This window comes from Musa acuminata, chromosome BXJ2-3 (assembly GCF_036884655.1).
Source record: "Musa acuminata AAA Group cultivar baxijiao chromosome BXJ2-3, Cavendish_Baxijiao_AAA, whole genome shotgun sequence".
Classification (NCBI taxonomy): Eukaryota; Viridiplantae; Streptophyta; class Magnoliopsida; order Zingiberales; family Musaceae; genus Musa; species Musa acuminata.
Genome location: NC_088340.1, coordinates 28,762,529 through 28,788,155, shown reverse-complemented (window position 1 = coordinate 28,788,155; position 25,627 = coordinate 28,762,529). Strand labels below are relative to the sequence as shown.

The 25,627-nt window shown below is 43.8% G+C and overlaps 1 protein-coding gene across 1 annotated transcript; it reads left to right on the top strand.

Moving 5' to 3' along the window:
• Nucleotides 1-24,668: 24,668 nt before the first annotated feature.
• On the top strand, nt 24,669-25,361 carry LOC103973891 (TPD1 protein homolog 1-like). The gene is made up of 3 exons (XM_009388561.2): nt 24,669-24,753; nt 24,827-24,907; nt 24,976-25,361. The coding sequence occupies exons 1-3, from the start codon at nt 24,669-24,671 to the stop codon at nt 25,359-25,361; spliced, it is 552 nt and encodes a 183-aa protein (XP_009386836.2).
• The last annotated feature ends 266 nt before the right edge of the window (nt 25,362-25,627 follow it).

The window sequence follows — 25,627 nt, the reverse complement described above, 5'->3', positions numbered from 1 at the left end:
TTCCACCTCATGAATGAGCTTGTACGAACACAATCATCTGTTGTTATTGTAAACTCCTTATGTTACTCACCATGATGTGCTTTGACTTGATCCTTGATATGGTTACCTGATATATTTTGAGCATATGTAGAGTTGTAAACATCTATCGTGGTGAATATATGCCCTGTGCCTTGTGGTAAATATAAACTAAATGGTTATCTCGGATTTTATATTGAAACTAAAAGTTTTGAAAACCTTGTGCTTTGATTTCCATGATAAATATAGTTTGAAAAAGTGATATACCAATGCAGTTGATAAGTCATTGTTATTAATACTAAACATCAACTAGCTGACATGTTTTGATAAGAACAATTTGATTTCATAAGAAGAGGATCAGGAATGTTGATGTGTCCGAATAGATAAACCAGTCAAAATTATTTTTCGGACTTTATTGGATCACTTGATTGCCATGTGTTGAAATGTTTTGATTTTTGAAAAACTATAGCATAATCTTGTCCGAATGCATGAAAGAATTCATCTCATTTTCGGATTCGCTTAACAGCTAGAATGACAAAAATCAAACACACTCTTATGAAAAATATTTTTTCGAAATGGATTTGATAAAATGACTTTCCTCCTTCATGCACAAAGAATTATAACATACAAGGAGAAGAAGTATTCAAAGCATTATACTTATCATGCCTTCCTTTATATGCTTGATAACTTGCTCATATTGTTCTCCTGGTATCACATCTACCATGCTTTTTGTTGATGACAAAGGGGGAGAAATATATGAATTGATTTGATGCTATAAACACTGATGCTATGATTATGCCATGCCTGCATCATCAAGAGATATATGAAAAGATGCCATATATAGAAATGCAACACTTGCTAAAATATAAGAAATGTGTGCATCATGTAATGATATCAAAATCTTACTTCACAGCTTTACATGTTGATATCTTACAATATGATGAATTGCTACTATTACCATCATTCAAACTTGTAATGTAAAATTTGAAAATGAATGTCAAGCCTTGACATCATCTTCAAAGAGATACATCATGATAGGAATCATGATGGGAATATGTCTCTTGAATTTATAAGGTTTTAAATTCAAGAATGACTTATCTCAAGTATGGCATATAGATAGGGAGAGTTAAGGTTAACTCCATTATCAATTGATTGTCATCATCAAAAAGGGGGAGATTGTTGAATCTCGGATTTTGATGATGAAGTCAATTGTCATTTGTTGTCTAACCTATATATTGAGATAAGTGTGCAGGATTAACTACGATGAAGGTAAGACATGCAGTAGGAGTTGCGCCGGAGTCATGACAATGATCACGTTGAGAGTTCGAGAGCTCGACGGAAGTTTGGACTGTCATCGGAGGTTCTGTAGGAACAAATCCGAGAAGTCCATAAGCTTGCCAAAGAAGCTCGTCGGAACTCGCCAAGTGTATCGTCGCAAGTCCAGGAGTTTGCCGGAAGTCCGCAGGAGAATCACCAAGGGTTCATCAGATAATCGACGGAAGTTCGCCGAAAACTCGCCGGAAGATGCGATTGACGCACCGGAGCAAGCTGCAGAAATTATCTTAGGATTTATCGTAGTTAGCACAATGATTAAGTTGGTAATGGGAGGTGATCCCATTGGCTTAATCTTGGGGCAATTGGGCCCCTGAAAGACCCAATTTGGGCCGAATGGATCAACCCATTCGGACCCTGGTTGCTATGGGAGGTGCAACCGCCCAAGCCAGGAGGTAGCACCGCCTGGGCTAAGTCTCCCAAGGAGACTAGGCGGTGCAACTGCCCCAGCCAGGAGGTGCAACCGCCTGGGCTCAGTCTCCGAGCGAGACTGGGCGGTGCAACCTCTCCTGACAAGAGGTGGCACTGCCTGAGCTCAAGTTTCGAGCTCTGCCAGGCGGTGCAACCGCCCTAGTCAGGAGGTGCAACCGCCTGAGCTCGGTCTTCGAGCTCTAGCAGAAAGGTGCAACCGCCCCTGACAGAGGTGGCACCGCCCAGAGGCTCAGTCTTCGAGCTCTGCCAAGCGGTGCAACCGCCCCAGTCAGGAGGTGCAACCGCCTGATCCCAAAATTTCGGGAATTGACAGTTTTGAGCTCCAAATTTGAACTGGGTTGGGGCCTATAAATACCCCACCCATTCAACACTGAAAGGTAGCAACTTACACTCGAAATCTTGATATCTTTCTGTAATTCTTAGAGCTCAAAACTGTTGTAGAGACCAAAAGTTCTCCTCCTTCTGTTCTTCAAAGTTTGAGTTGTAAAGATAGGAGAGAAAACTTCTATAAGGGTTGTCTCCTAAGCCCGTCAAAAGGAGTGAATCTGTAAAAAGGTGGTTGGCCTTCGCCTATTGAAGGAAGGCCTCTAGTTAACGTCGGTGACCTCGTCGGTGGAGGAAGCCAAAAGTGGAGTAGGTCAAGATTGACCGAACCACTCTAAATCTCGGTTTGCATTTCCTTTGAGCATTTTACCTTCACTGCAAACTTCTCAATAGCTTACTGCCTTCTGCGATTTTACGAACGAGTTTCTAAGTTTAGAACTTTCCGAATCTGTGTTTAGACGTAAATCGGCTTTTTTCGTACGATCAACATATTTCAGTTTATGTTTACATTTTGATTTCAATCATAATTGTTTACTGCCTTCTGCGATCTTACGAATAAGTTTCTAAGTTCAGAACTTTCTAAATCTGCGTTTAGACGTAAATCGGCTTTTATCGTACGAACGTCGCATTTCAGTTTGCGCTTGTATTCTGCTTTCCATCATAAACTACAAACTGCCTTCATAGATCTACTTTAACGTCATCTCGCTTAATCTCAAGTTAAAGTAATCTTAGAATCGGCTTTCACATCGAAATTATTTTTATTGAACGAGCGCAGCTTTCATTTTAATCGCTAAAAAATTTCCGCTGCACTAATTCACGCCCCCCCTCTTAGTGCTCTTGATCGTAACAGAGACAACATGAAAAGATGGATGCCAGATCCATTCTCCTACATGTCCATAAATTGTTTGAGGAACAGGGAAGGACTCAAAGATATGAGATATCCAAGAGCCTCTTCCCCGCTAGGATGACCGAGGGGACACTGGTTCAGAACCATATCCTAAAGATGATTGAGTGGATGGAGAAACTCACAAGTCTAGGAATGGTCCTAGAGGATAACTTGTGTGTGGACATTATACTTCAGTCTCTACCAGATTCCTTTTCACAGTTCATAATGAATTTTAATATAAACAAGCTTGAGGTGACTCTCCTAGAGTTCCTCAATATGTTGAGGGAGGCAGAGAGTACTATTAAGAAAGAGAAGCCAGTTCTCTACACTGGTGAGACTAGAAAGAAAAGGAAAGTAGAAAAGTCCTTTAAATAGGGAAAGGGCAAGGGCAGACCAGGTAAAGCAAAGGTTGCTAAGAAAGACCCAGCAAAGGATAAAGGCTAGTGCTTATACTGTGGCAAAGATAGGCACTGGAAAAGGAACTGCAAAGAGTACCTTGCAGAAAGGGCGAAATAAAAGCTTGGTGAAGCTTCAGGTACATTCATGATCAGTCTCCATTTGTCAGACTCTTATAATAACACATGGGTATTGGATACCGGTAGTGCTTATCATATATGTAATTCGTTGTAGGTTTTGGTAAGGCCTATGAGACTAGAGAGAGGCGAGATGAACCTTAAGATGGGTAATGGAGCAAAAGTTGCTGTAGTAGCTATTGGTGAGGTCGCCCTACATTTGCCTGGTGGAGCTTTTATTGCATTAGATGTATGTTATTTTGTTCCTTCTATTATCAAAAATATTATCTTCATTTCATGTTTGATAGTCAGTGGATATAAATTAGTTTTTGAGAATAATAGTTGCTCGATATTATTAGATGATGAGATCATCACGAAAGGAACATTGCATAATGGTTTGTTTATGCTAGACACTACTCCACATATCATGAATATAAATGTGTCTAAGAGGAAATGAGATAAGGTGAATAGTTTATACCTGTGGCATTGTAGGCTAGGTCACATCCATGAGGGAAGGATTCAAAAGTTGCTAAATAATGGATATCTAGATCCATTCGACTATGAGTCATATGCCACTTGTGAGCCTTGCCTTCGTAGAAAACTGACTAACTCTTTATTTAGTGGAACTAGAGAGAGAGCCACTAAACTGCTGGAACTTATACATAGTGATGTATGTGGACCCATGTCAACTCATGTCATTGGTGGTTACTTCTACTTACCTTTACTGATGATTTCTCAAGGTATGGATATGTGTACTTAATGAAGTATAAGTTCGAGGACTTTGAGAAATTCAGAGAGTATAAGAATGAAGTAGAGAACTAGATTGGAAAGAGTATCAAGACTATTCAATCAGATCGAGGAGGTGAGTACTTAAGTACAGAGTTTACTCAATTCCTCAAGGACTATGGGATATTATCCCAATGGACACCTCCTTATACACCTCAGCTCAATGGTGTGTATGAAAGGAGAAATCGTATGCTATTAGACATGGTACGGTCCATGATGAGTTTTGTTGACCTACCTATCTCCTTCTGGGGATATGCCATAGAGATCGTAGCTTATCTTCTGAACAGAGTTCCAACTAAGTCGGTAGTGTCTATACCATATGAGATATGGAAAGGGAAGAAGCCCGATCTTAATATTGTTAAGATTTGGGGCTGCCGTGCCCACGTTAAAAGACAACCCCGATAAGTTGGAATCGAGAACAGAGCGATGCAAGTTCGTGGGATATCCCAAGGAAACTTATGGGTATTATTTCTATCATCTCGAGGACCAAAAGATCTTTGTAGCTAAGAGAGCAGTGTTCCTTGAGAAGAAACACATTCTTAGCGGAGACAGTGGGAGCATAATAGAGTTGAGCGAGGTTGGAGAATCTAGCTCAAGTACCACTGTACAGCCCGAGTCTGTTTAGGTACATAACACACAAGTTCCAACTTTACGTAGGTCCGACAGAATATCCCATCCTCTTGAGAGATATGTGAGACATATTAGAGGAGAAGATGTTAAGGATATTGATCTTCAAACCTACGAGGAGGCTATTATGAGTATAGACTCTAGGAAGTGGTAAGAAGCCATGAATTCTGAGATGGATTCTATGTACTCCAATAAGGTTTGGAACCTAGTTGATGCGCTTAAAGGTATTGTATCCATCAATTGCAAGTGGATATTTAAGAAAAAGATCGGAGTAGATAGAAAGGTAGAGACCTATAAAGCAAGGCTAGAGGCTAAGGGGTATCGTCAAAGGCAAGGTGTTGATTATGACGAAACCTTCTCACCCATAGCAATGCTAAAATCCATCTGAATTCTATTGGCTATTGCAGCACACTATGATTATGAGATCTGGCAGATGAATGTGAAAACTGCATTCCTCAATGGGAACCTCAAGGAGGAGGTGTATATGATACAATCTGAGGGATTATATCCAAGAACTGCCTAGATAAGGTGTGCAGGTTGCTTAGATCCATTTATGGACTAAAGCAAGCTTCCTGAAGTTGAAACATAAGATTTGATGAGGCAATCGGATCTTATGACTTCGTTAAGAATGAAGATGAGTCTTGTGTATACATGAAGGTAAGTGAGAGCGTTATCACCTTTTTGGTGTTATATGTGGATGACATCCTGATCATTGGGAATGACGTAGGAATACTATCCACAGTAAAAGCTTGGTTATCTAGACACTTCTCCATAAGGACTTAGGGGAAGTATCCTATATCTTGAGGATTCAGATCTATAGAGACAGATTCAAGAGGATGCTTGGCTTATCCCAGTCCAAGTACATAGAAATCATTGTCAAAAGGTTTGGCATGAAAAATTCCAAGAGAGGTCTCATACCGATGAGACATGGGATATAGCTTTCTAGGAGTATGTTCCCAAAGACTCCAAAAGAAAGGGTGAACATGGATATGATACCTTATGCCTCAGCGATAGGGTCTATCATGTTTGTCATGCTATGTACTAGGCCTAATATAGCGCATGCTCTAAGTGTCACGAGCAGGTATCAAGTGGATCCAGGCTTAGAGCACTAGAAAGTAGTAAAGTGTATCCTTAAGTACTTGAGAAGGACTAAGGATCTTTTACTAGTATATGGAGGTAGTAGCCTCAAGATTGAAGGCTACATAGTGTTAGAACCCTTGCAGATTCTAAACTTGGGGTTGATCTCTTTAGGGGATCGGCCTCCTTGGAACTCTATAGGGGTTCCTCCCTCCAAGTTGCTGCTCAAAGGCTGCAGAAAAGATTCATCTATTGCTTATCAAAAGAGAAGGAATACATGGCTATTTATAAGGCTTCTAAACCCTAACTCCTAATAGGACTCCTACTTAAGACTCTTACTTCTAACCAACTCCTAATAGGACTCCTAGTCAAGACTCCTATTCCCTTACAACTCCTAATTCTTCTCTAAGAAAACACCTCCTAACAGAATGTCCCTCTTAATTAAGACTCTCCTAGCTAGAGTCCTAACAGTTTTACATGGATGTCCCTCTCAATTAGGACTCTCCTAGCTAGAGTCCTAACAGTTTTACATGAATGTCCCTCTCAATTAGGACTCTCCAAGCTAGAGTCCTAACAGACCCGCCCTCTTCAAATCAGTCTTGTCCTCGAGGCTAATGATTCGTGAATTCTGGGAATTTGATCTTCAAGTCGTCATAGTTCTCCCAAGTGGCATCTTCTATTGGTAGGTTCGCCCACTGTATTAGCACTTCATTAGTGGGTCGTCATCGTCGAGTCACGATCCGTCGATCAATAATGGCACTTGGCTGGGTCTGGAGTTCTCTTTGGGTAGTCCTATTTGGTGGGTGGCTTTGGGCTGTCTCCAAGCACCTATTTAAAACTTCCGTCTGGCTGTTGGTTTGTGAGTGATATGTCGTACTCCTTTTCAATTTAGTACCCTGCATATGGAATAACTTTGTCCAAAATCTGCTCTTGAAGATGCAAGTAGAATTTGTCACAAGCATAATGTGTCCCTTATAGCATAATTCTTTTGAGTCCCGATTGTAATGAGCCACGGAGCTTGGTGCTTCCTCTAATTTTTTTTTTTTTTGTATCTTACTGGTCTCCGAATCTTCCTGCCATTCCATCTTAATATCCTTAAGGAAGTCGCTGGTTGGAAGTAAAACGATCGAAAATTCAGCTTGCTCAAGTAGCTGCGAAAGCGCATCTACAACAATATTCTCTTTCCACCTTTTGTAAGTTATTTCATAATCAAATCCAAGAAATTTTGTTACCCATTTTTGCTGCTCAGGAGATGATATCTTTCGCTCTAAAAAGTACTTAAGACTTTTTTGGTCAGTTTTAATTTGAAATCGTCGACCAATCAAGTAGGGTCTCCACCGCGTTGCTGCGCGCACAATGGCGAGCATCTCCTTATCATATGTTGACTTATTTTGATAGGAGGGAGATAATGTCTTGCTAGTGTATGCAAGTGTTCGACCATCTTGCATGAGAATGACTCTAATTCTGACTCCAGATGTGTCGGCCTCAATAATGAAGGGTCGGTTGAAATCTGGTAGTGTTAGCACCGGCGTTGTCGTCATGGCTGCCTTAAGTTTGTCGAAGGCCGTGGAGGCTCTGTCCAACCATTGGAGGACATCTTTTTTCAGTAAGGAAGTAAGTGGTGCACTGATCTCGCTATAGTTTTTCACGAACTTGCAGTAGTAGCCTATTAAACCTAGAAAGCCATGTAGCAATTTTATGTTCCTCGGGGTAGGCCAGTTTTGTATTGCTTCAATTTTGAAGGGGTCCACCATCACACCTTCCTCTGATATGATATGCCCAAGATATTTCACCTTTTGTTGAAGAAAGTAAAAATTCATAGTGGCCGTTGTGTGTTCGAAAGGTGATTTTCGGTATGACTTCTTCATACACTCGTATTCGATAATACCCGGATCGAAGGTCCGGCTTTGCGAAGATTTATGCTCCCTTTCATCTAGCAATTCATCTGTTATTGGAATAAAGTATTTGTTCTTGATGGTTATGCCATTGAGAGCTCGATAATCAATGCATATTCGCCATGTTCCGTCCTTCTTGCGTACAAGTAGCACCAGTGAAGAGTAGAGGTTGTAACTTGGCCGAATAACTCCTGTTTCGAGCATCTCTTTTACAATCCTTTCTATTTTATCCTTCTGGAGATGTAGATACTGATATGGCTGAGTATTTGCTGGAGGTTTACCTGAAAGAATCGTTATATAATGATCATGCCGACTGGTAAGAGATAGGTTGTGCTGTTCGTCAAATATATCTGAAAATTCAGCAAGCAAAGGAAGTAGGTTTGGATCTTCAAATTCTATTAGCTCTCCCTTAGTTTGCTGCTCAAATTGTACCAAAAGGCCGCTGCATACTTTATGCAAAACCTTCTTCATTTGTTGTGTGCAAATCGTCGTTATGTCGCCCTCACGTTTCCCGTTCCATATCACCTGTTTCTCCTTACTGTAAAATTTCATAATTAGTTGCATAAAATTCCAAGAAATATCACCTAATGTCATCAACCATTTAATTATGAGCATGGCCTCATGATCATCAAGAGGGAGGAGGAAGAAATATGCAATTATCTCTTGGTCCTGCAGTAACAGTTTCACCTGCGGGCACCTATGATCACACTTCAAAATCCTTCCGTTGACGACCTTAACGACAAACCTGCTGCAATTCTCAATAGGTAAGTTCATATGGACAGCAACCTTACTATTTAGGAAGTTATTAGTGCTGCCGGTGTCGATAAGAACAGTGATCGGTTGTTGTTTGAGAAGGCCTCCAACTTTCATCGTTTGCGGGTTTGAGTAGCCAGCTAGTGTTTGTACCGTAACTTCGGTCGGTTGTGGCTCTTCTTCTGCATCTTCTTCTTCATGTTCAAGGATCTCTTTTGGATGTTCAATGACCTCTTCTTCTATCGGTTCTATCATAAGAAGTCCCCCTTTACTACAATGATGCTCACGGCTCCACGACTCGTCACAATGCCAACATAACCCCTTCGCATATCGCTCCCGAAGCTCTTCTCTTGTTAACCTCTTTGGTGTAGGGACTTGGTCAATAATAGGGGGAGCTGAGGGCTTCAATATTACTGGTTGAGGAGCGATCCTAGTCCTCCGAGCTTCATGGTTCAATTGCTTCTCTTGATGTTTTGCGAAAGAGATGGCTGCCATAAGCGTATACGGTTGTCGCGCTTTAACTTCTCCTCGGATCTCCGGCTTCAAGCCCTCAATGAAGGTCCTCAATAGCTATTTTTGAGACCAATCACGAGTTTGATTAGATAACCTTTCAAACCTAGTTTGGTACTCCTGAATGGTGGAGGTTTGTTGGATCTTTGCTAGTTGTTCGTCAATATTCTCGTAATCGGTTGGTCTGAAGCGAATCAGCAGTCCTTCTTTGAATTGTCACCATGAAATGACTCCATAAGTATGTTCAAACCAGTCAAACCACTGTATAGCATCCCCTTCAAGATGTATAGCTGCAATTTTCACCATAGATACATCCGCGGTTTTATGGTACCGAAAATATCGCTCCGCGCGTGAGATCCAACCAATCGGGTCTCCTTCTTCCCATCTAGGGAAGTCCACTCTCATGCATGGATAGTTGGGGTTGGTCATAGAGCCTACCCTCCCTTGGAAGTCATCTCTTCGGGCTTGGTGTGATTGGGCAAAGCTCTCTCCTTGATATGATTTCTTCGGGCTTAGTGGTCGGCCCAATCTGAGTTCGGTAAAGAGCGTCCGAATCTTATCCTCCATTCACGCCTCCAAGGCTTCGAATTTATCATTGATTACCTCCTTAGATGCCATAGTATATGGCCCCAAATCAATGATGTTAAGATCTCTCTTTTGCTGTTGGGTTAAAGGCATGTATAGGTTGAGAGAAATGATGGTCGAAAGTGTTGGTGGATTGGTGGATGTAGGCTGCGGTTTAGGCTTGTTTTGTGGCTGTTTTGGGTGCAGTTTGAGGGTGTGGTTTGGTAGAGTTTTAGGGCTGTGGATGAAAGTTTTGGATCTGTGGTAGATGGTAGCAAAGGTTTGACAGAAATCCGTGGAAGTTGCAGCAAGTATGTGCTGTCTTGTAAGAGTAGAATTGTCATCGAAGAAACAACGGTTTCTCGACGTAATTTCCACCAAAAACTTGAGAGAATTGAGGAGGGAATTAATAGCAAAATCACAGTTTATATGACAGCAAGGATATCTAATTTAATGAAGAAAATTTCGGCAGTATAACAGCAAAGAAATTGGTGCAAGTTGCAATTGCAGAATTATCGTCAAAAAATTTCAGCGGTTACGATGAAAATTTGCAGCAACATAAAATCGTTTTTAGAGATGAATTTCTTAATAGATCAATCTTAGATGGAAGCCAAGATGATATATGAAGTCTATAAGAAATTTCATTCAAAAAAGATTGCAAATAGATGGGTTAAGGCAACGATATGCAGCTGAAATTTTCTGCAGCATAGATTTTCAAGTGCAGCAGATTGGACATAAAAGATCAGTAGTTTATATTGAGAATTTTTCAATGAAACCAAAGGGAAATCTACTGTTAGGAAGTGTCAAAGATGTCATAAAAATTTCGTAGAAATTTGGATAGAAAAAACACAGTAGCAAGATCAAACAGATGGTGCTATGCGGCTTGAATTCTGTAATTCAAGTGCAGCAGATTGGACATAAAAGATCAGTAGTTTATATTGAGAATTTTTTGATGAAACTAAAGGGAAATCCACTGTTAGGAAGTGTCAAAGATGTCATAAAAATTTCGTAGAAATTTGGATAGAAAAAGCACAGTAGCAAGATCAAACAGATGGTGCTATGCGGCTGGAATTCTACAATGTATCTTTCGTCGTAGAGATGAAAACTTTGTGACGAAAAGTTTATGCAGCAATATAAGAACGATTTTTTTTTTTTTTTTTTTGAATAAGGATAACTAAATTGCAGCAGCAGTAAGGTAGGAAACCAGAACCTGTTGCAATTCACGGGGAGATCGAAGGATGATTCGTGGTGGTGGAGATGATGGCGGAATTCAGTGACGATCTTTTAAGCAATTGTGGGAATTGCTTTGGATGGTTGTGGAGGGTTGATGGATGGCTGTGAAAGGGCAGCGAGATGCCAAGAACGCTGCTCTGATACCAGGTGTTAGAACCCTTGCAGATTCTAAACTTGGGGTTGATCTCTTTAGGGGATCGGCCTCCTTGGAACTCTATAGGGGTTCCTCCCTCCAAGTTGCTGCTCAAAGGCTGCAGAAAAGATTCATCTATTGCTTATCAAAAGAGAAGGAATACATGGCTATTTATAGGGCTTCTAAACCCTAACTCCTAATAGGACTCCTACTTAAGACTCTTACTTCTAACCAACTCCTAATAGGACTCCTAATCAAGACTCATATTCCCTTATAACTCCTAATTCTTCTCTAAGAAAACACCTCCTAACAGAATGTCCCTCTCAATTAAGACTCTCCTAGCTAGAGTCCTAACAGTTTTACATGGATGTCCCTCTCAATTAGGACTCTCCTAGCTAGAGTCCTAACAGTTTTACATGAATGTCCCTCTCAATTAGGACTCTCCAAGCTAGAGTCCTAACACATAGACTCGAGTTTTCAGTCTGATGTCGATGATAGCAAGTCGTATTCGGGGTATGTGTACACCTTGAATGGAGGAGTAGTGTGCTGTAAGAGTTCCAAGCAAGATACTACTGCTGACTCGACCATAGAGGCAAAGTACATTGCTATAGTAGAGGTAGCAAAAGAGGAAGATCTGGATGAAAAAGTTCATCATAGATATAGGAGTCGAGCCAACTAGTGAGAAATTGATTCCTTATATTGCGACAACTATGGGGCGATTACTCAAATAAGAGAACTCGAGCCTCATCAGAAGTGTTCTGAGGAGGTTCAAGCTTATTAGAGAGATCATGACCCGAGAAGATTGAATAGTGGAAAGAGTTCCATCCGAAGATAATATTGCAGATCCACTGACAAAGCTATTATCTCAGATTGTCTTTGAGCGTCATAGGGGTCTAATGGGGATCAGACACATAAGTGATTGGCTTTAGGTCAAGTGAGAGATTGCTAGTCATAGGTGCCCAATAAACCAATCACGTAAGTGATGGCACGTGTGACTTGACACAGAATCTTTTTTTGCTTATTATATTTTGGCATTTATCACTTTATATTAACTATTGCATATATGCATGTATATATTGTAATGTCCTTGGATTTGTGCAATGGGAATCGGATCATGATGAGATCACGATAATGAGATTGATTCATCTTTAAACATAGATCATAAATAATCTCAATCATAGGTTACTCGAGAGGGACATCGTGATAACCGGACAAACTGGTGTCCTGTATACCCGTCCAAATGATGGATGCAGCTGGTCTCATAGCTGCTCGTGTGGGGACACTAGGGATACAGTACAGGTGCTCATTAGAGAATGAGTTCACTGATTGATCCGCTTATGGAATGTTGGATGGTTGATGATGCCTTATTGTTAGACAATAATTCCATAGTCCTAGTGGTGTATCTGGTCCTTAGCCATGAGACACCAAGGATGTCTTATATGAGTGCTCCACTCTTTGATACCAGACTTATAGGTTTGGCTGTTCCAGATCTAGTACAATTGGTCATTGGGAGTGGCAGTCGACCTTACGAGGGCTATTGAGTGTCGATAGAGGATCATCCACTCTCGGCATCATAAGAGGAATATCCCATGTGTTCTTGCTCAGACAAATCCCTAGCCACGGTCATTCGGGTTGAGAGAGAAAGAGTTCTCCGGGAGAATCCGATTAGAGCGAGACTTGAGTAGAAATCGTATGGGTCTGACAACACCATGGTCGATATACGGTCTCTGGAATATTAGATGGATGAGGGACTATAGGTACACGGTAACTGAGGACAGATAGGTCCAATGGATTGGATTCCCTTGTATCGTTTGGGGACTACGGCGTAGTGGCCTAGTACGTCCGTAGTCGATGAGTCGAGTGAATTATTACATAGATAATAATTCATTAAGTTAGAAAGAGTTTTGACAAGTATAACTCACGGCCAACTCGATATTGGGCCTAGAGAGTCACACATATATGGTAGGCATTGCGATGAGTAGAGGTTCGGATATGAGATATCCGCTGGAGCCCCTGTCTTATTAGATATCCAATAAGCCCTTGAATTATTGGATCCCATGGACGAGATCCAATAAGAGCCATGAGAGATTATTGGATAAAGATCCACTTATCTAAAAGGCTTGGGTAATTGGATGCAGATCCAATACCCACTAGGGGTGGATCCATTAGGTTTTGATAGGGGACCTCTATAAATAGGAGGGATTCAGAGCCTCATAGGCTAGAGCCTTTGCTTGCCTCTCCTATTCTCCTCCCCCTCTCCACCTTAGAGTAGGCCTGGAGTTTTGAGGAGCGTCGTCGCAGCCCTGCTGTGTGGATCACCGCTAGAGAGGAGGACGCTTGACCTCCTTAACCCTCTCCTAAAGATCTGCAAGGAAATAGAGATATACGATCTCCCTAGGTAACATAATCTACTCTATACGCAGTTTTAAGTTTCGTGGATTTTGCGTACCAATCTTCGCACGACGATGAATATCTCTTTGGGAATAGGGGATTTTGTTTTCTTGTTCTTCCGCTGCGCATGTGATGTCGCCCCCCAGATTTCCCAACAACCACCGCCTCCTCCAATGCTGCGGCATGCTCTTCGGCCGTGGCAACAACCTCCGGACCCCCCTTGGCTTGCAACTCCAGGTTCACCTTCTAAAGGGCGTCGTCGAGCTCCATCTAACGCCCAATCGCTTGCCAAGCATCAAGGACCCGGTCAATCAGCGTCATTCTATAGTGCAGGCTCTGCATGGGAATCTTTGTCAGCATCCGTAGAGGAAAGAATCGACGAGGAGGAGAGGCCATCACTTACCCAAACGAGCGACTTGGCCGCCTGCTCTACCAGCACCTCTGAGTCAGAGTAGTATAGGTCCTTGGCCAGCGAGGGGTGCAGTGCCCCTCGGACGAACTTCTGGGTGGTCTTCCCATCGCCCTAGGGGCAGTTGTCGGCCTTTAGGGTCAACCACAGGGCGACGTAGGGGGTTCCCGGCTCCCCGGCTAGAAGATCGGCCATAAGCTGGGCTTGGAACTACTCGCCCTCAGGCCAGGAAAAGATGCGACACAGCTCCCACATCGGTAGGGGGCATGCCAAACCCCTCCTGGAAGGGTCGCTACCGGACGACCCGGCCGACCCCTTCCCCTTCTTACTCACTGAGCCCTCCCCCTGGGCAAGGGCCCTAGGCGATGCCAGGGAGGCACTCCAGCGAGTGGCTCGACTCGCCGACGTCTTTTGAACCATCATCTTCATTTTCTTCGGAGGGCGCTCTGATATCGGTGATGTCGGTGCCCTCTTCGGCGTATCCTCCAGTAGGACAATCTCGCCTCTGAAGCCCTCCTCGTCCTGAGACAAGGGCTCGACGACCCTAGGGCTGGTTATCTTCTTCATTGATCATAGGTCTACCATTTCTGTAAGAATGGATAGCGGTCAGACGGCATGGGATGAATGAATGAGCCTTCATATATGAATAGCAATACCCTCGGTGGCGGGGCTCGGCTCAGCTCCAACCATCCACTCCTCGGTCATCTCTTTTATTACCCGAGAAGAGGACAAGATACCCCTTAGACGATCCACCACCACTGTGTCACTAGCAGAGAGCGACAGGAGGGTGTTATCGATGGATCGAACGGCCCACCCGGTGCTAAAGCCCCACTCTTGATCACAACTGATGAAGAAGAAGCACCTCTTCCAACCTTTGTTGTTGGAAGGCACGCCACTAATCTTGAAACCACTACGGGTGGCCAATTAATATCCGCTTGGTCCCCTCCCCAGGCGGAAGCAAGCTAGAAAAAGAGACCAAGATAGTACAATCCCTACCCCCGACACTCCCAGATGAAAGCCACCAGGTAGCGTTAGGAGTTGGGCGACACCTGTGATGGGGAAATCCCCCAAAAGTGAAGGCAATCCCTAATGACGGGGTGCACTGGAAATCGTAGAACGGCTTCAAGCGGCCCCACAGTCAGCCCAAACCTGTCGGGAACTGATTATACGGCCGCTGCCCCGGATGAGGGGCGTGCAGGCCGTAGCACTTCGGGATGCAGTAGCGATCCCGGAACACTCTCAATAAGTCCTCAGTCACCACCGAGTCCACATCGTGCCAAGACTTAAGGACCTCAAGCTCAGCTAAACCGCTCGAGGCCTCGGTAGAGGCGCTACCTGAGGACAAGCTCACTACCTCATGCCGGGAGCTTACAAGAGGAAAGGAAGAAGGTGAGGAAGAAGGGGTAGGAGAAGGGGATGAAAACAAAGACAAAGACGAAGACAGAGACGGAGACATCCCAACCTCGGAGTCGCGGGAAAGAAGCCCGGATGCCAAGGCGAGGGATTGAAGTTAAGAAGATGACGGAGTTGTGAAGAAGGAACCGAGGCACAAGACGAAGGGTTGATCGCAAGAGTGATGATAACCGCCCTGGATGGGGATTATAAAATGGGTGTGACCCACGGTGAGGCGACGATTAGGGCTTCTCGAGGAGAGCAACAGTCACGTCATTTAAGACCCGTCACGACCCCTAAGGATCCGCCAGATTTGCCTGCCTCGGACTCCCCGCCAAAGGCATCCCATCACCCGCGGCCATGTCGATCCGAGTGCCATTCAAAATGAAGTCTCCCGCCAGGCCCCATGACACTTCGCCTAGCCCACCACGTGGCACGACGGTGTTCAGGCATGACTCACCACCCCAAGCTTGATCCCTACCCGGGTCGCTCCAGACCGCTCCCGATTGACGACCCGTCACCACCTCAAGCTTGATCTTTCCCTGCATCATCCAAAATCGCTCCCTACTAGGGACCCATTAGCAAACCATGTTCGATTCCTGCTCGGGTCGCTCTAGGTCACTCCCGATTGGCGACCCGCCAGTGCTCAATTCGGAGCTGAGCTTACAAATTCAGTCGCTAGACTCAATTCGGAGCCGAGCTCACAAACTCAGTCCCTCGACTCAATTCAGAGCCGAGCTTACAAACTTGGTCCCCCGACTCAATTCGGAGCCGAGCTCACAAACTTGGTTCCCCGACTCAATTCGGAGCCGAGCTTACAAACTCGGTCCCCAGACTCAATTCGGAGCTGAGCTCACAAACTTGGTCCCCTGACTCAATTCAGAGCCGAGCTTACAAACTCGGTCCCTAAACTCAATTCAGAGCCGAGCTCACAAACTCGGTCCCCCGACTCAATTTGGAGCCGAGCTCACAAACTCAGTCCCCTGACTCAATTTGGAGTTTAGCTCACGAACTCGGTCCCTAGACCCAATTCAGAGCCAAGCTCATAAACTCAATCCCCCGACTCAATTCGGAGCCAAGCTTACAAACTTGGTCCCTAGACTCAATTCGGAGTCGAGCTCACAAACTCGGTCCCCCGACTCAATTCGGAGCCGAGCTCACAAACTCGGTCCCCTGACTCAATTCAGAGCCGAGCTTACAAACTCGGTCCCCTGACTCAATTCAGAGCCGAGCTTACAAACTTGGTCCCCAGACTCAATTCGGAGCTGAGCTTACAAACTCGGTCCCCCGACTCAATTCGGAGCTAAGCTCGCAAACTCGGTCTCCCGACTCAATTCGGAGCCGAGCTCGCAAACTTGGTCCTCAGACTCAATTCGGAGCCGAGCTTACAAACTCGGTCCCCAGACTCAATTCGGAGCCGAGCTCACAAACTCGGTCCCCCGACTCAATTCAGAGCAGAGCTTACAAACTCGGCCCCTAGACTCAATTCAGAGCCGAGCTTACAAACTTGGTCCCCAGACTCAATTCGGAGCCGAGCTCACAAACTCAGTCCCCCAACTCAATTCAGAGTCGAGCTCATAAACTCAGTCCCCAAGCTCAATTCGGATCTGAGCTCACAAACCTGGTCCCTAGACCCAGTTCGGAGCCAAACTTATCCAATCCCTGGGACCGATTCAAAACCAGATCTACCCACTCGGCCCCCCAAAACTGGTTCCCATCCAAGGCATGCTGAATCGCTCTTGGCTTACGACCCGTCAACGTCGAGACCCGAGCCCGAACATAACCGCTCGACTGACGAGCCTGACTCCAACAACCAAACCATACCTTGCGGCTAATCTAAGCGCCCGAGTCGCATCTCACTATCCAAGTCGCCCCGGGACGACCTCTACACATCGATTTCACTTCAAACCCATGTCGTTCAATCAGTAGGGTCGGACCTGCCCACATCATGGGGTCCTCCCCCCCTAATCAACCCTAAAGAGTCAATTCACCTCTCCCAAGGAGACGTCTAATACAATCACGTCCTTCAGCCCCTAGCGTGCCTCCTGGACCATTAGGGATTCGTCGGCACGCTCCGGAGGGGGGGGGGGGGGGGGGAAGTGATAGGGCATATTTTGGCCCTAGATGAATCATCAGCAACACCATGCATCGTCAACCACCAACGCAACGCCACACGTCGTGAAAACTATGGGGTGCATGCCATGTCAAGTTTAGTACCAATACACTGTGCGACTTAACCACCCTGAGAGTTCGGAGCGGTGTCGTCTGCTCTTAGGGCAGAGCCGTCTAACGCCACTCAAGTACCCCCAAAGATGTCATCTCATAAGAGAGGTCATCCCACCCCCAGGGAAGTCAATGGCCACACCAATTCGAGGCCGAAACCAACCTTCGCACGCAGGTATAAAAACCCCTGGTCGATGCCCGACTAGAGGGAGAAAGAAAAAAGAAAGGGAATATCGAATACCCGATTAACTTGCTCATCGGAGGGGCCAAAGTCAGGAAGCTCCCGACGAAGGCCATTTTGTAGGAAGTCAGACACCCCCGAACGATGAGCGCCTCAATCTAGGGATTGCCACCCAGTACAAAGGACGCACTACCATTCATCTCGGAGTCGGAGAGATGCATGCCACCACAAATGATGCTCGGGTCAGCAAACTGAGAAACTTGGATCAACATCCTCTCACAAGGGTCCAACCGCCTCTGCTAGCCTGACACTTGTCTGAGTTGCTCCCAAACGGCCACTCCCGACTAGTGGATTGTTTGGACTCTAACTAGGAGAGTCCTAATTTAGAGGGACATTCATGTAAAATCTACCTAAACCAACCCCTATTAAAGAGGTGAAGAGGTCGTCTAGGGTTAGGAGTTTGTTTCTTAAAGAAGAATTAGGAATTGTAAAGGAATAGGAGTCTTGAATAGGGGTCCTATTAGGAGTTGGTTAGAAGTAAGAGTCTTAAGTAGGAGTCCTATTAGGAGTTAGGGTTTAGAAGCCTTATAAATAGCTATGTATTCCTTTTCTTTTCATAAGCAATAGATAAATCTTTTCTACAGCCTTTGAACAGCAACTTAGAGGGAGGAACCCCTATAGAGTTCCAAGGAGGCCGATCCCCTTAAGAGATCAACCCCAAGTTTAGAATCTGCAAGGGTTCTAACACTTGGTATTAGAGCAGTATTCTTATCATCTCACTGCCCTTCCACAGCCATCCATCAACCCTCCACAGCCGCCCAAAGCAATTCCCACAATTGCTTAAAAGGTCATCGCCAAATTCCGTCGTCATCTCCACCACCGCAGATCATCCTTTGATCTCCCCGTGAATTGCAATAGGTTCTGGTTTCCTACCTTACTACTACTGCAATTTAGTTATCCTTGTTCAAAAATCTAAAAAAAAAAATTTCAAAATTGCTGCATAAACTTTTCGTTGCAAAGTTTTCATCTCTACGACGAAAGATACATTGCAAAATTCCAATCGCATAACACATATTGTTTGATCTTGCTACTATGTTTTTTCTATCCAAATCTCTACGAAATTTTATGACAGCTTTGACACTTCCTAATAGCAGATTTCCCTTTGGTTTTGTCAAAAAATTCTCAATATAAACTATTAATCTTTTACATCTAATCTGCTATACTTGAAAATCTATACTATAAAATTTCAACCGCATAGCACTGCTTGTTTGATCTTGATACTATGTTTTTTCTATCCAAATCTCTATGAAATTTTTATGATAGCTTTGATACTTCCTAACAGTGTATTTTCCTTTAGCTTCGTCAAAAAATTCTTAATATCAACCACTGATCTTTTACGTCTAATCTGCTACACTAGAAAATCTATGACGCAGAAAATTTTAACCGCATATTGTTGCCTTAACCCATCTATTTACGATATTTTTTGAATAAAATTTCTTATACACTTCATAGATCATCTTGGGTTCCATCTAAGATTGATCTATTAAGGAATTCATCTCTAAAAATAATTTTGTGTTACTGCAAATTTTCATCGTAAATTGCTAAAATTTTTTGACGAGAATTCTGCTATCGTAACTTGCAACAATTTTCTTGCTGTTACTGCCAAAATTTTCTTGATTAAATTAGACATCCTTACTATCATATAAACTGAGATATTGTTGTCAATTCCCTCCTCAAATCTCTTGAGTTTTTAGTGAAAATTTCATCGAGAAACTACTGTTTCTTCGACGATAATTCTACTCTTACAAGACAGCATATATTTGCATCAACTTCCATTGATTTCTATCAAACCTTTGCTGCCATCTACCATAGATCTAAAACTTTTATCCACAGCCCTAAAACTCCACTAAACCATACCCTCAAACTACACCCAAAACAGCCACAAAACAAACCTAAACCGTAGCCTACATCCACCGATCCACCAACCCTTTCGACCATCACTTCTCTCAACCTATACATACCTTTAACCTGACAACAAAAGAGAGATCTTAACATCATATATTTGGAGGCATATATTATGGCATCTAAGGAGGCAATCAATGCTAAATTTGAAGCCTTCGAGGCATGAATGGAGGATAATATTCGGATGCTCTTTACCGAACTCAGATTGGGCCGACCACTAAGCCCGAAGAAATCACATCAAGGAGAGAGTTTTGTCCAATCGCACCAAGCCTGAAGAGATGACTTCCAAAAGAGGGGAGGCTTTATGATCGACCCCAACTATCCATGCATGAGGGTGGACTTCCCTAGATGGAAAGAAGGAGACCCGATTGGTTGGATCTCACGTGTGGAGTGATATTTTCGGTACCACAAAATCATAGATGTATCTATGATAAAAATTACAGCTATACATCTTGAAGGGGATGTCATACAATGGTTTAACTGGTTTGAACACACTCATGGAATCCTCTCATGGCGATAATTCAAAGAAGGACTGCTGACATGTTAACAAGAGAAGAGGTTAACAAGAGGTTAACAAGAGAAGAGCTTCGGGAGCGATATGCGAAGGGATTATGTTGGCATTGCGACAAGCCGTGGAGCCGTAGGCATTGCTGTAGCAAAGGGAGATTTCTTATGATTGAACAAATAGAAGAAGAGGTCATTGAACATCCAGAAGAGAGCCTTGAACATGAAGAAAAAGATGTAGAAGAAGAGCCACAACCGACCGAAGTTACGGTACATGCACTAGTCGGCTATTCAAACCCACAAATGATGAAAGTTGGAGGCCTTCTCAAACAACAACCAATCACTGTTCTCATCGACACGAGCAATACTAATAACTTCCTAAATAGTAAGGTTGCTATTCAGATGCTCTTACTTATTAAGAATTGCAATAGGTTTGACGTTAAAGTTACCGACGGATGGATTTTGAAGTATAATTATAGGCACCCGCGAGTGAAACTATTGCTGTAGGACCAAGAGATAATTGCATATTTCTTCCTCCTCCCTCTTGATAATCATGAGGCCATGCTTAGAATTAAATAGTTGATGACATTAAGTGATATTTCTTGAAATTTTATGTAATTAATTATGAAATTTTACAATAAGGAGAAATAAGTGATACTGCATGGGAAACATGGGGGCGACATAACGACGATTTGCACATAACAAATAGAAAAGGTTTTGCATAAAGTATGCAGCAGCTTTTTAGTATAACTTGAGCAGCAAACTAAGGGAGAGCCAATAGAATTTGAAGATCTAAACCTACTTCCTTTACTCGCTGAATTTTCAGATATATTTGACGAACCACACAACCTACCTCTTACCCGTCGATATGATCATTATATAACGATTCTTCTAGGTAAACCTCCAGCAAATACTCGGCCATATCAGTATCTACATCTCCAGAAGGATGAAATAAAAAGGATTATAAAAGTGATGCTCGAAATAGGAGTTATTCGGTCAAGTTGCAACCTCTACTCTTCACCGGTGCTACTTGTATACAAGAAAGATAGAACATGGTGAATATGGGTTGATTACCAAGCTCTCAATGGCATAACCATCAAGGATAAATACCCTATTCCAGTAGTAGATGAATTGCTAGATGAAAGGGAGCACAAATCTTCACAAAGCTGAACCTTCAATCTGGGTATCATCAAATACGAGTGTGCGAAAAAGATATACCGAAAATCACCTTTCGAACACAACAACCACTATGAATTTTTGCTTTCTTCAACAAAAGGTGGAATATCTTGGGCATATCATATCAGAGGAAGGTGTGACGGTGGACCTCTCCAAAATAGAAGCAATGCAGAACTGGCCAACCCCGAAGAACATAAAATTACTATGTGACTTTCTCAGTTTAACAGGCTACAACCGCAAGGTTATGAAAAACTATGGAAAGATCAGTGCACCACTCACTTCTCTACTGAAAAATGATACATTCCAATGGTCGGACAAAGTCTCCGCTACCTTCAACAAACTTAAGGCAGCCATGACGACGATGCCAATGCTAGCGCTACCATATTTCAATCGACCCTTCATCATTGAGGTCAATGCATCTAGAGTTAGAATTGGAGACGTTCTCATACAAGATGGTCGACTATTCACATACACTAGCAAGGCATTATCTCCCTCCCATCAAAACATGTCAACATATGATAAGAAGATGCTCGCCATAGTGCACGCAGCAACGAGGTAGAGATCGTACTTGATCGGACAATGCTTTCAAATCAAGAATGACCATAAAAGCCTAAAATATTTCTTGGAGCAAAAGATATCTTCCCCCGCACAGTAAAAATGGGTAATAAAACTTCTTGGATTTGATTATGAAATAACTTACAAAAAGGGGAAAGAGAATGTTGTTGCAGATGCACTTTCGCGGCTACCCGAGCAAGCTAAATTTTCGGTTGATTCACTTCCGACCAGCGACTTCCTTGAGGATATTAAGATAGAATGATAGGAAGATTTGGAGACCAGTAAGATTATAAATAAAATTGAAGGAAGCACCAAGCTCCGTGGCTTCTTACAATTGAGACTCAAAAGAATTACATAATAAGGGGCGCATTATGCTTGTGACAAATTCTACTTGCATCTTCACGAGCAGATTTTGGACAAAGTTATTTCATATATAGAGTACTAAATTAAAAAGGAGTATGGCATATCACCCACAAACCGACGGCCAAACAGAAGTTGTAAATAGGTGCTTGTAGACAGCCTAAAGCTATCCACCAAATATGACTACCCAAGGAGAACCCTAGACCCTGCCAAGTGCCATTATTGATCGACGGATCGTGACTCGACGATGACAACCCACTGCTAAAGTGCTAATACATTGGGTGAACCTACCAATAGAAGATGCCACTTGGGAGAACTATGACGACTTGAAGATCAAATTCCCTAAATTCATGAATCGTCAGCCTCAAGGACAAGACTGATTTGAAGAAGGTGAGTCTATTAGGACTCTAGCTAAGAGAGTCCTAATTGAGAGGGACATTCATGTAAAACCTACCTAAGCCAACTCCTATTAAAGTGGTGAAGAGGCCGGCTAAGGTTAGGAGGTTGTTTCTTAGAGAAGAATTAAGAGTTGTAAAGGAATAGAAGTCTTGAGTAGAAGCCCTATTAGGAGTTGGTTAGAAGTAAGAGTCTTGAGTAGGAGTTCTATTAGGAGTTAGGGTTTAGAAGCCCTATAAATAATCATATATTCCTCCTCTTTTTATAAGCAATAGATGAATCTTTTCTGCAGCTTTTGAGCAGCAACTTAGAGGGAGGAACCCCTATAGATTTCCAAGGAGGCCGATCTCCTAAAGAGATCAACCCTAAGTTTAGAATCTGCAAGGGTTCTAACATGGACGCCTCGACCCAGGAGACACCTTCCGTCGCGCAAAGAAGAGCAACGACCCGGTCCATATTCCGACCAACATCGACCAATATTCCTTCCCGAGGGTGCGGCTCCCTCATCATCCTATCCACCCAGCAAGAAGCTCCCGACATCGACCCGTGGACCTAATCTTGTTGACTCATCAGCCATGGTACTTTTATTTACTAACAATGAGATATTAATAATATCTTTGTGAAATATTGATCAGATTAATTGAAGGTGAGATAACTTTTCCTTAGCATGCATCATCTTGGTCAAATTCAAATTGATTGAAGCCAAGCTGAGAATTAACGAGTGAATTGACTTTTGCTTGGATACTGAAGTTTCATGTAGAGTGAGGACAAGCTTCACCCATAAGCTGGTGGAGTAGAGTGTCTCGCTATCAGAAATAATTTGCGGTAACTCAAAGTTCAAATTGGTTCAACTCAGGCGCCAACGTCTTTCACCACCAATACCTTCGAGGTAAGTACCCTTCTCTTCCTCTCTGTTACTAGCCATCTATAAATGTTTTCCCTTGAAGTACTGCACACAAATTCAGTCATGATTCACGAAATTTTGCGATAGATTCCCCGGAAAGAGGTTTGATAATTCATTCGTGTATTTCTAGTCTATGTGCTTCCACTAGCTGTAACCTCAAGATGGACCCAAGCTCCCGATCGCCACTGCTGATCCTGCACAAGTGGTTGGAGTACAAAGGCTTTCATTTGTAGACCATCCTTGTGAGACGTGTTGTCTGCATGCAGTGGATTGCATCGTCTTCTAGGACGTCCTCTCCTGTAGTAGCATGCAGCAGCATAGCAAACAGGAGACGAAAACCGCGGGAAGAAGCTGCACCACACCAAGCCTACCTCTCCTCCCCCTCCCGCTTCGTCCGGCCATATGGCGGCTTACCATGCACCGCCCTTTATTGCCTTCATCTTTTCCAATGCACCTTCCACCAAGGTCTATCATCAGCTCCGATGCTTCACGTTACCGATGCTTTCACCTCATACATTACTCTTAAATAAGACTTGACACTGCTTTAGCCTTTGTGTCCACCGACTTATTACCCAGTGACGTTCCATAACCGTGTTATATAGGAAGTCAAACAGCCATGCTGGAGCCTGGAGGTGTTTGCGACGCTGCACTGCACCGCACCCATGACCAATCTTTTTACGTATCTTCAGACACAGGGCCCCGCGGTCAAAGCCACAGCATCAACTCCCCTACGACTCGCAAAGGAGTCTGCATCTCTTCCTCGTAAACCGAAGGGCATCAACTCCCCTACGACTCCCAAAGGAGACGCCGGTCGACGCCACCCATGGATGATCCAAGGTGATATGTTCGGCATCCTTGATGGAGCCCGAACGCCCGTGCAATCACATTCTCCGCCTCACGTTGTAACCCTCCCTCCTCGGGGACGTTATACGATGTTGACCACACCGACCCCTCGTTCATAACCAACAGGAGTCGCCTCCGTCGCCAAATGGATTGGAAGCTATCCAACAACCTCCATAAATGCAAGGTACCATGGAATCTTATATAAGAGGTACCACGCAACGTTTCGTGATATCACCGAGGTGGCTCTTCTCGCAGTTCTTCTTGGCTTTCGCCGATCCGTTAACTGAGTTCTCATGGCCTGCTTCCACGGTTTGGTTGCGCTCCGTCTGGCCGCCGCATTCCTAAACTTCGTTTTCATCTCCTCCTTGCTTCAGCACGGTAAGCCGTTCTCACCCATTGCACTTTTTCGACTTCTCCTTACTAATACTGACGTGCATGCTCCTTTGCTCAGGGGAACTCGACCTCATGGGTGAAGCCGTCCAGATCCCCTCTATGGACCTGACAGCTCAATCGAGGAAGCTCCTTGGAATTGGTATGATCAGTCACTGGTCATCGAACCATATAAATACGCGTGTTGTTACACATGTATTTCTTTGTCAGAGTTGAATGTGACTACTACTGGACGCGGGTTCGTCGGAGGGGTGGCAAATGTGGGAAAAATGATGGAGATGACCGGAGAGGAGGTGTGCTCTAAAGACGACATCGTCGTGCACCAGGAAGCGACGCCACCGCTGCCGAGCGGGATACCGACGTACACGGTGCAGGTCCTGAACACGTGTCCGTCAGGCTGCGCTGTGGCAGGCATACACTTGAGCTGTGGCTGGTACGGTTCTGCCCGCCTCGTCGATCCCCGCATCTTCCGCCGTTTGAGTTACAATGACTGTCTCGTCAACGACGGTGCCTCCCTCCCTGCCGGGGACAGCATTTCTTTCCAGTACGCCAACAGCTTCCGTTACCCCCTCTCCGTCTCCTCCGTCACTTGCTGACTTTCTCTCTGCACCGCGGTAACGTCGTAAAGCTTACATGCATCCTTCTTTACATGTCGTTGGTGATGCTTGTGTGCTTGCCTTCTCGGTGATAACTTAGGATATAAGAATGGTAGGAATGTTTTGTGTATCGCTTGTTCTTGCTTTGTGTATGTTATCTATGTGAGCGTCACGTATCTGAAACATTGGTGCTAGCGTTGCCAATGAAGTTTCTACTTTCTAATAAATGGTTTGCATGTGTGTTTCATTATGTGGAAGATGGAATG

Bases quoted from the DNA above. Each gene is read 5' to 3' on its own strand.
- LOC103973891 (XM_009388561.2), top strand. From the start codon at position 24,669: ATGGCCTGCTTCCACGGTTTGGTTGCGCTCCGTCTGGCCGCCGCATTC. The intron at 24,754-24,826 runs GTAAGCCGTTCT...TCCTTTGCTCAG, and splicing joins CTCCTCCTTGCTTCAGCACG to GGGAACTCGACCTCATGGGT. The intron at 24,908-24,975 runs GTATGATCAGTC...TTTCTTTGTCAG, and splicing joins GAGGAAGCTCCTTGGAATTG to AGTTGAATGTGACTACTACT.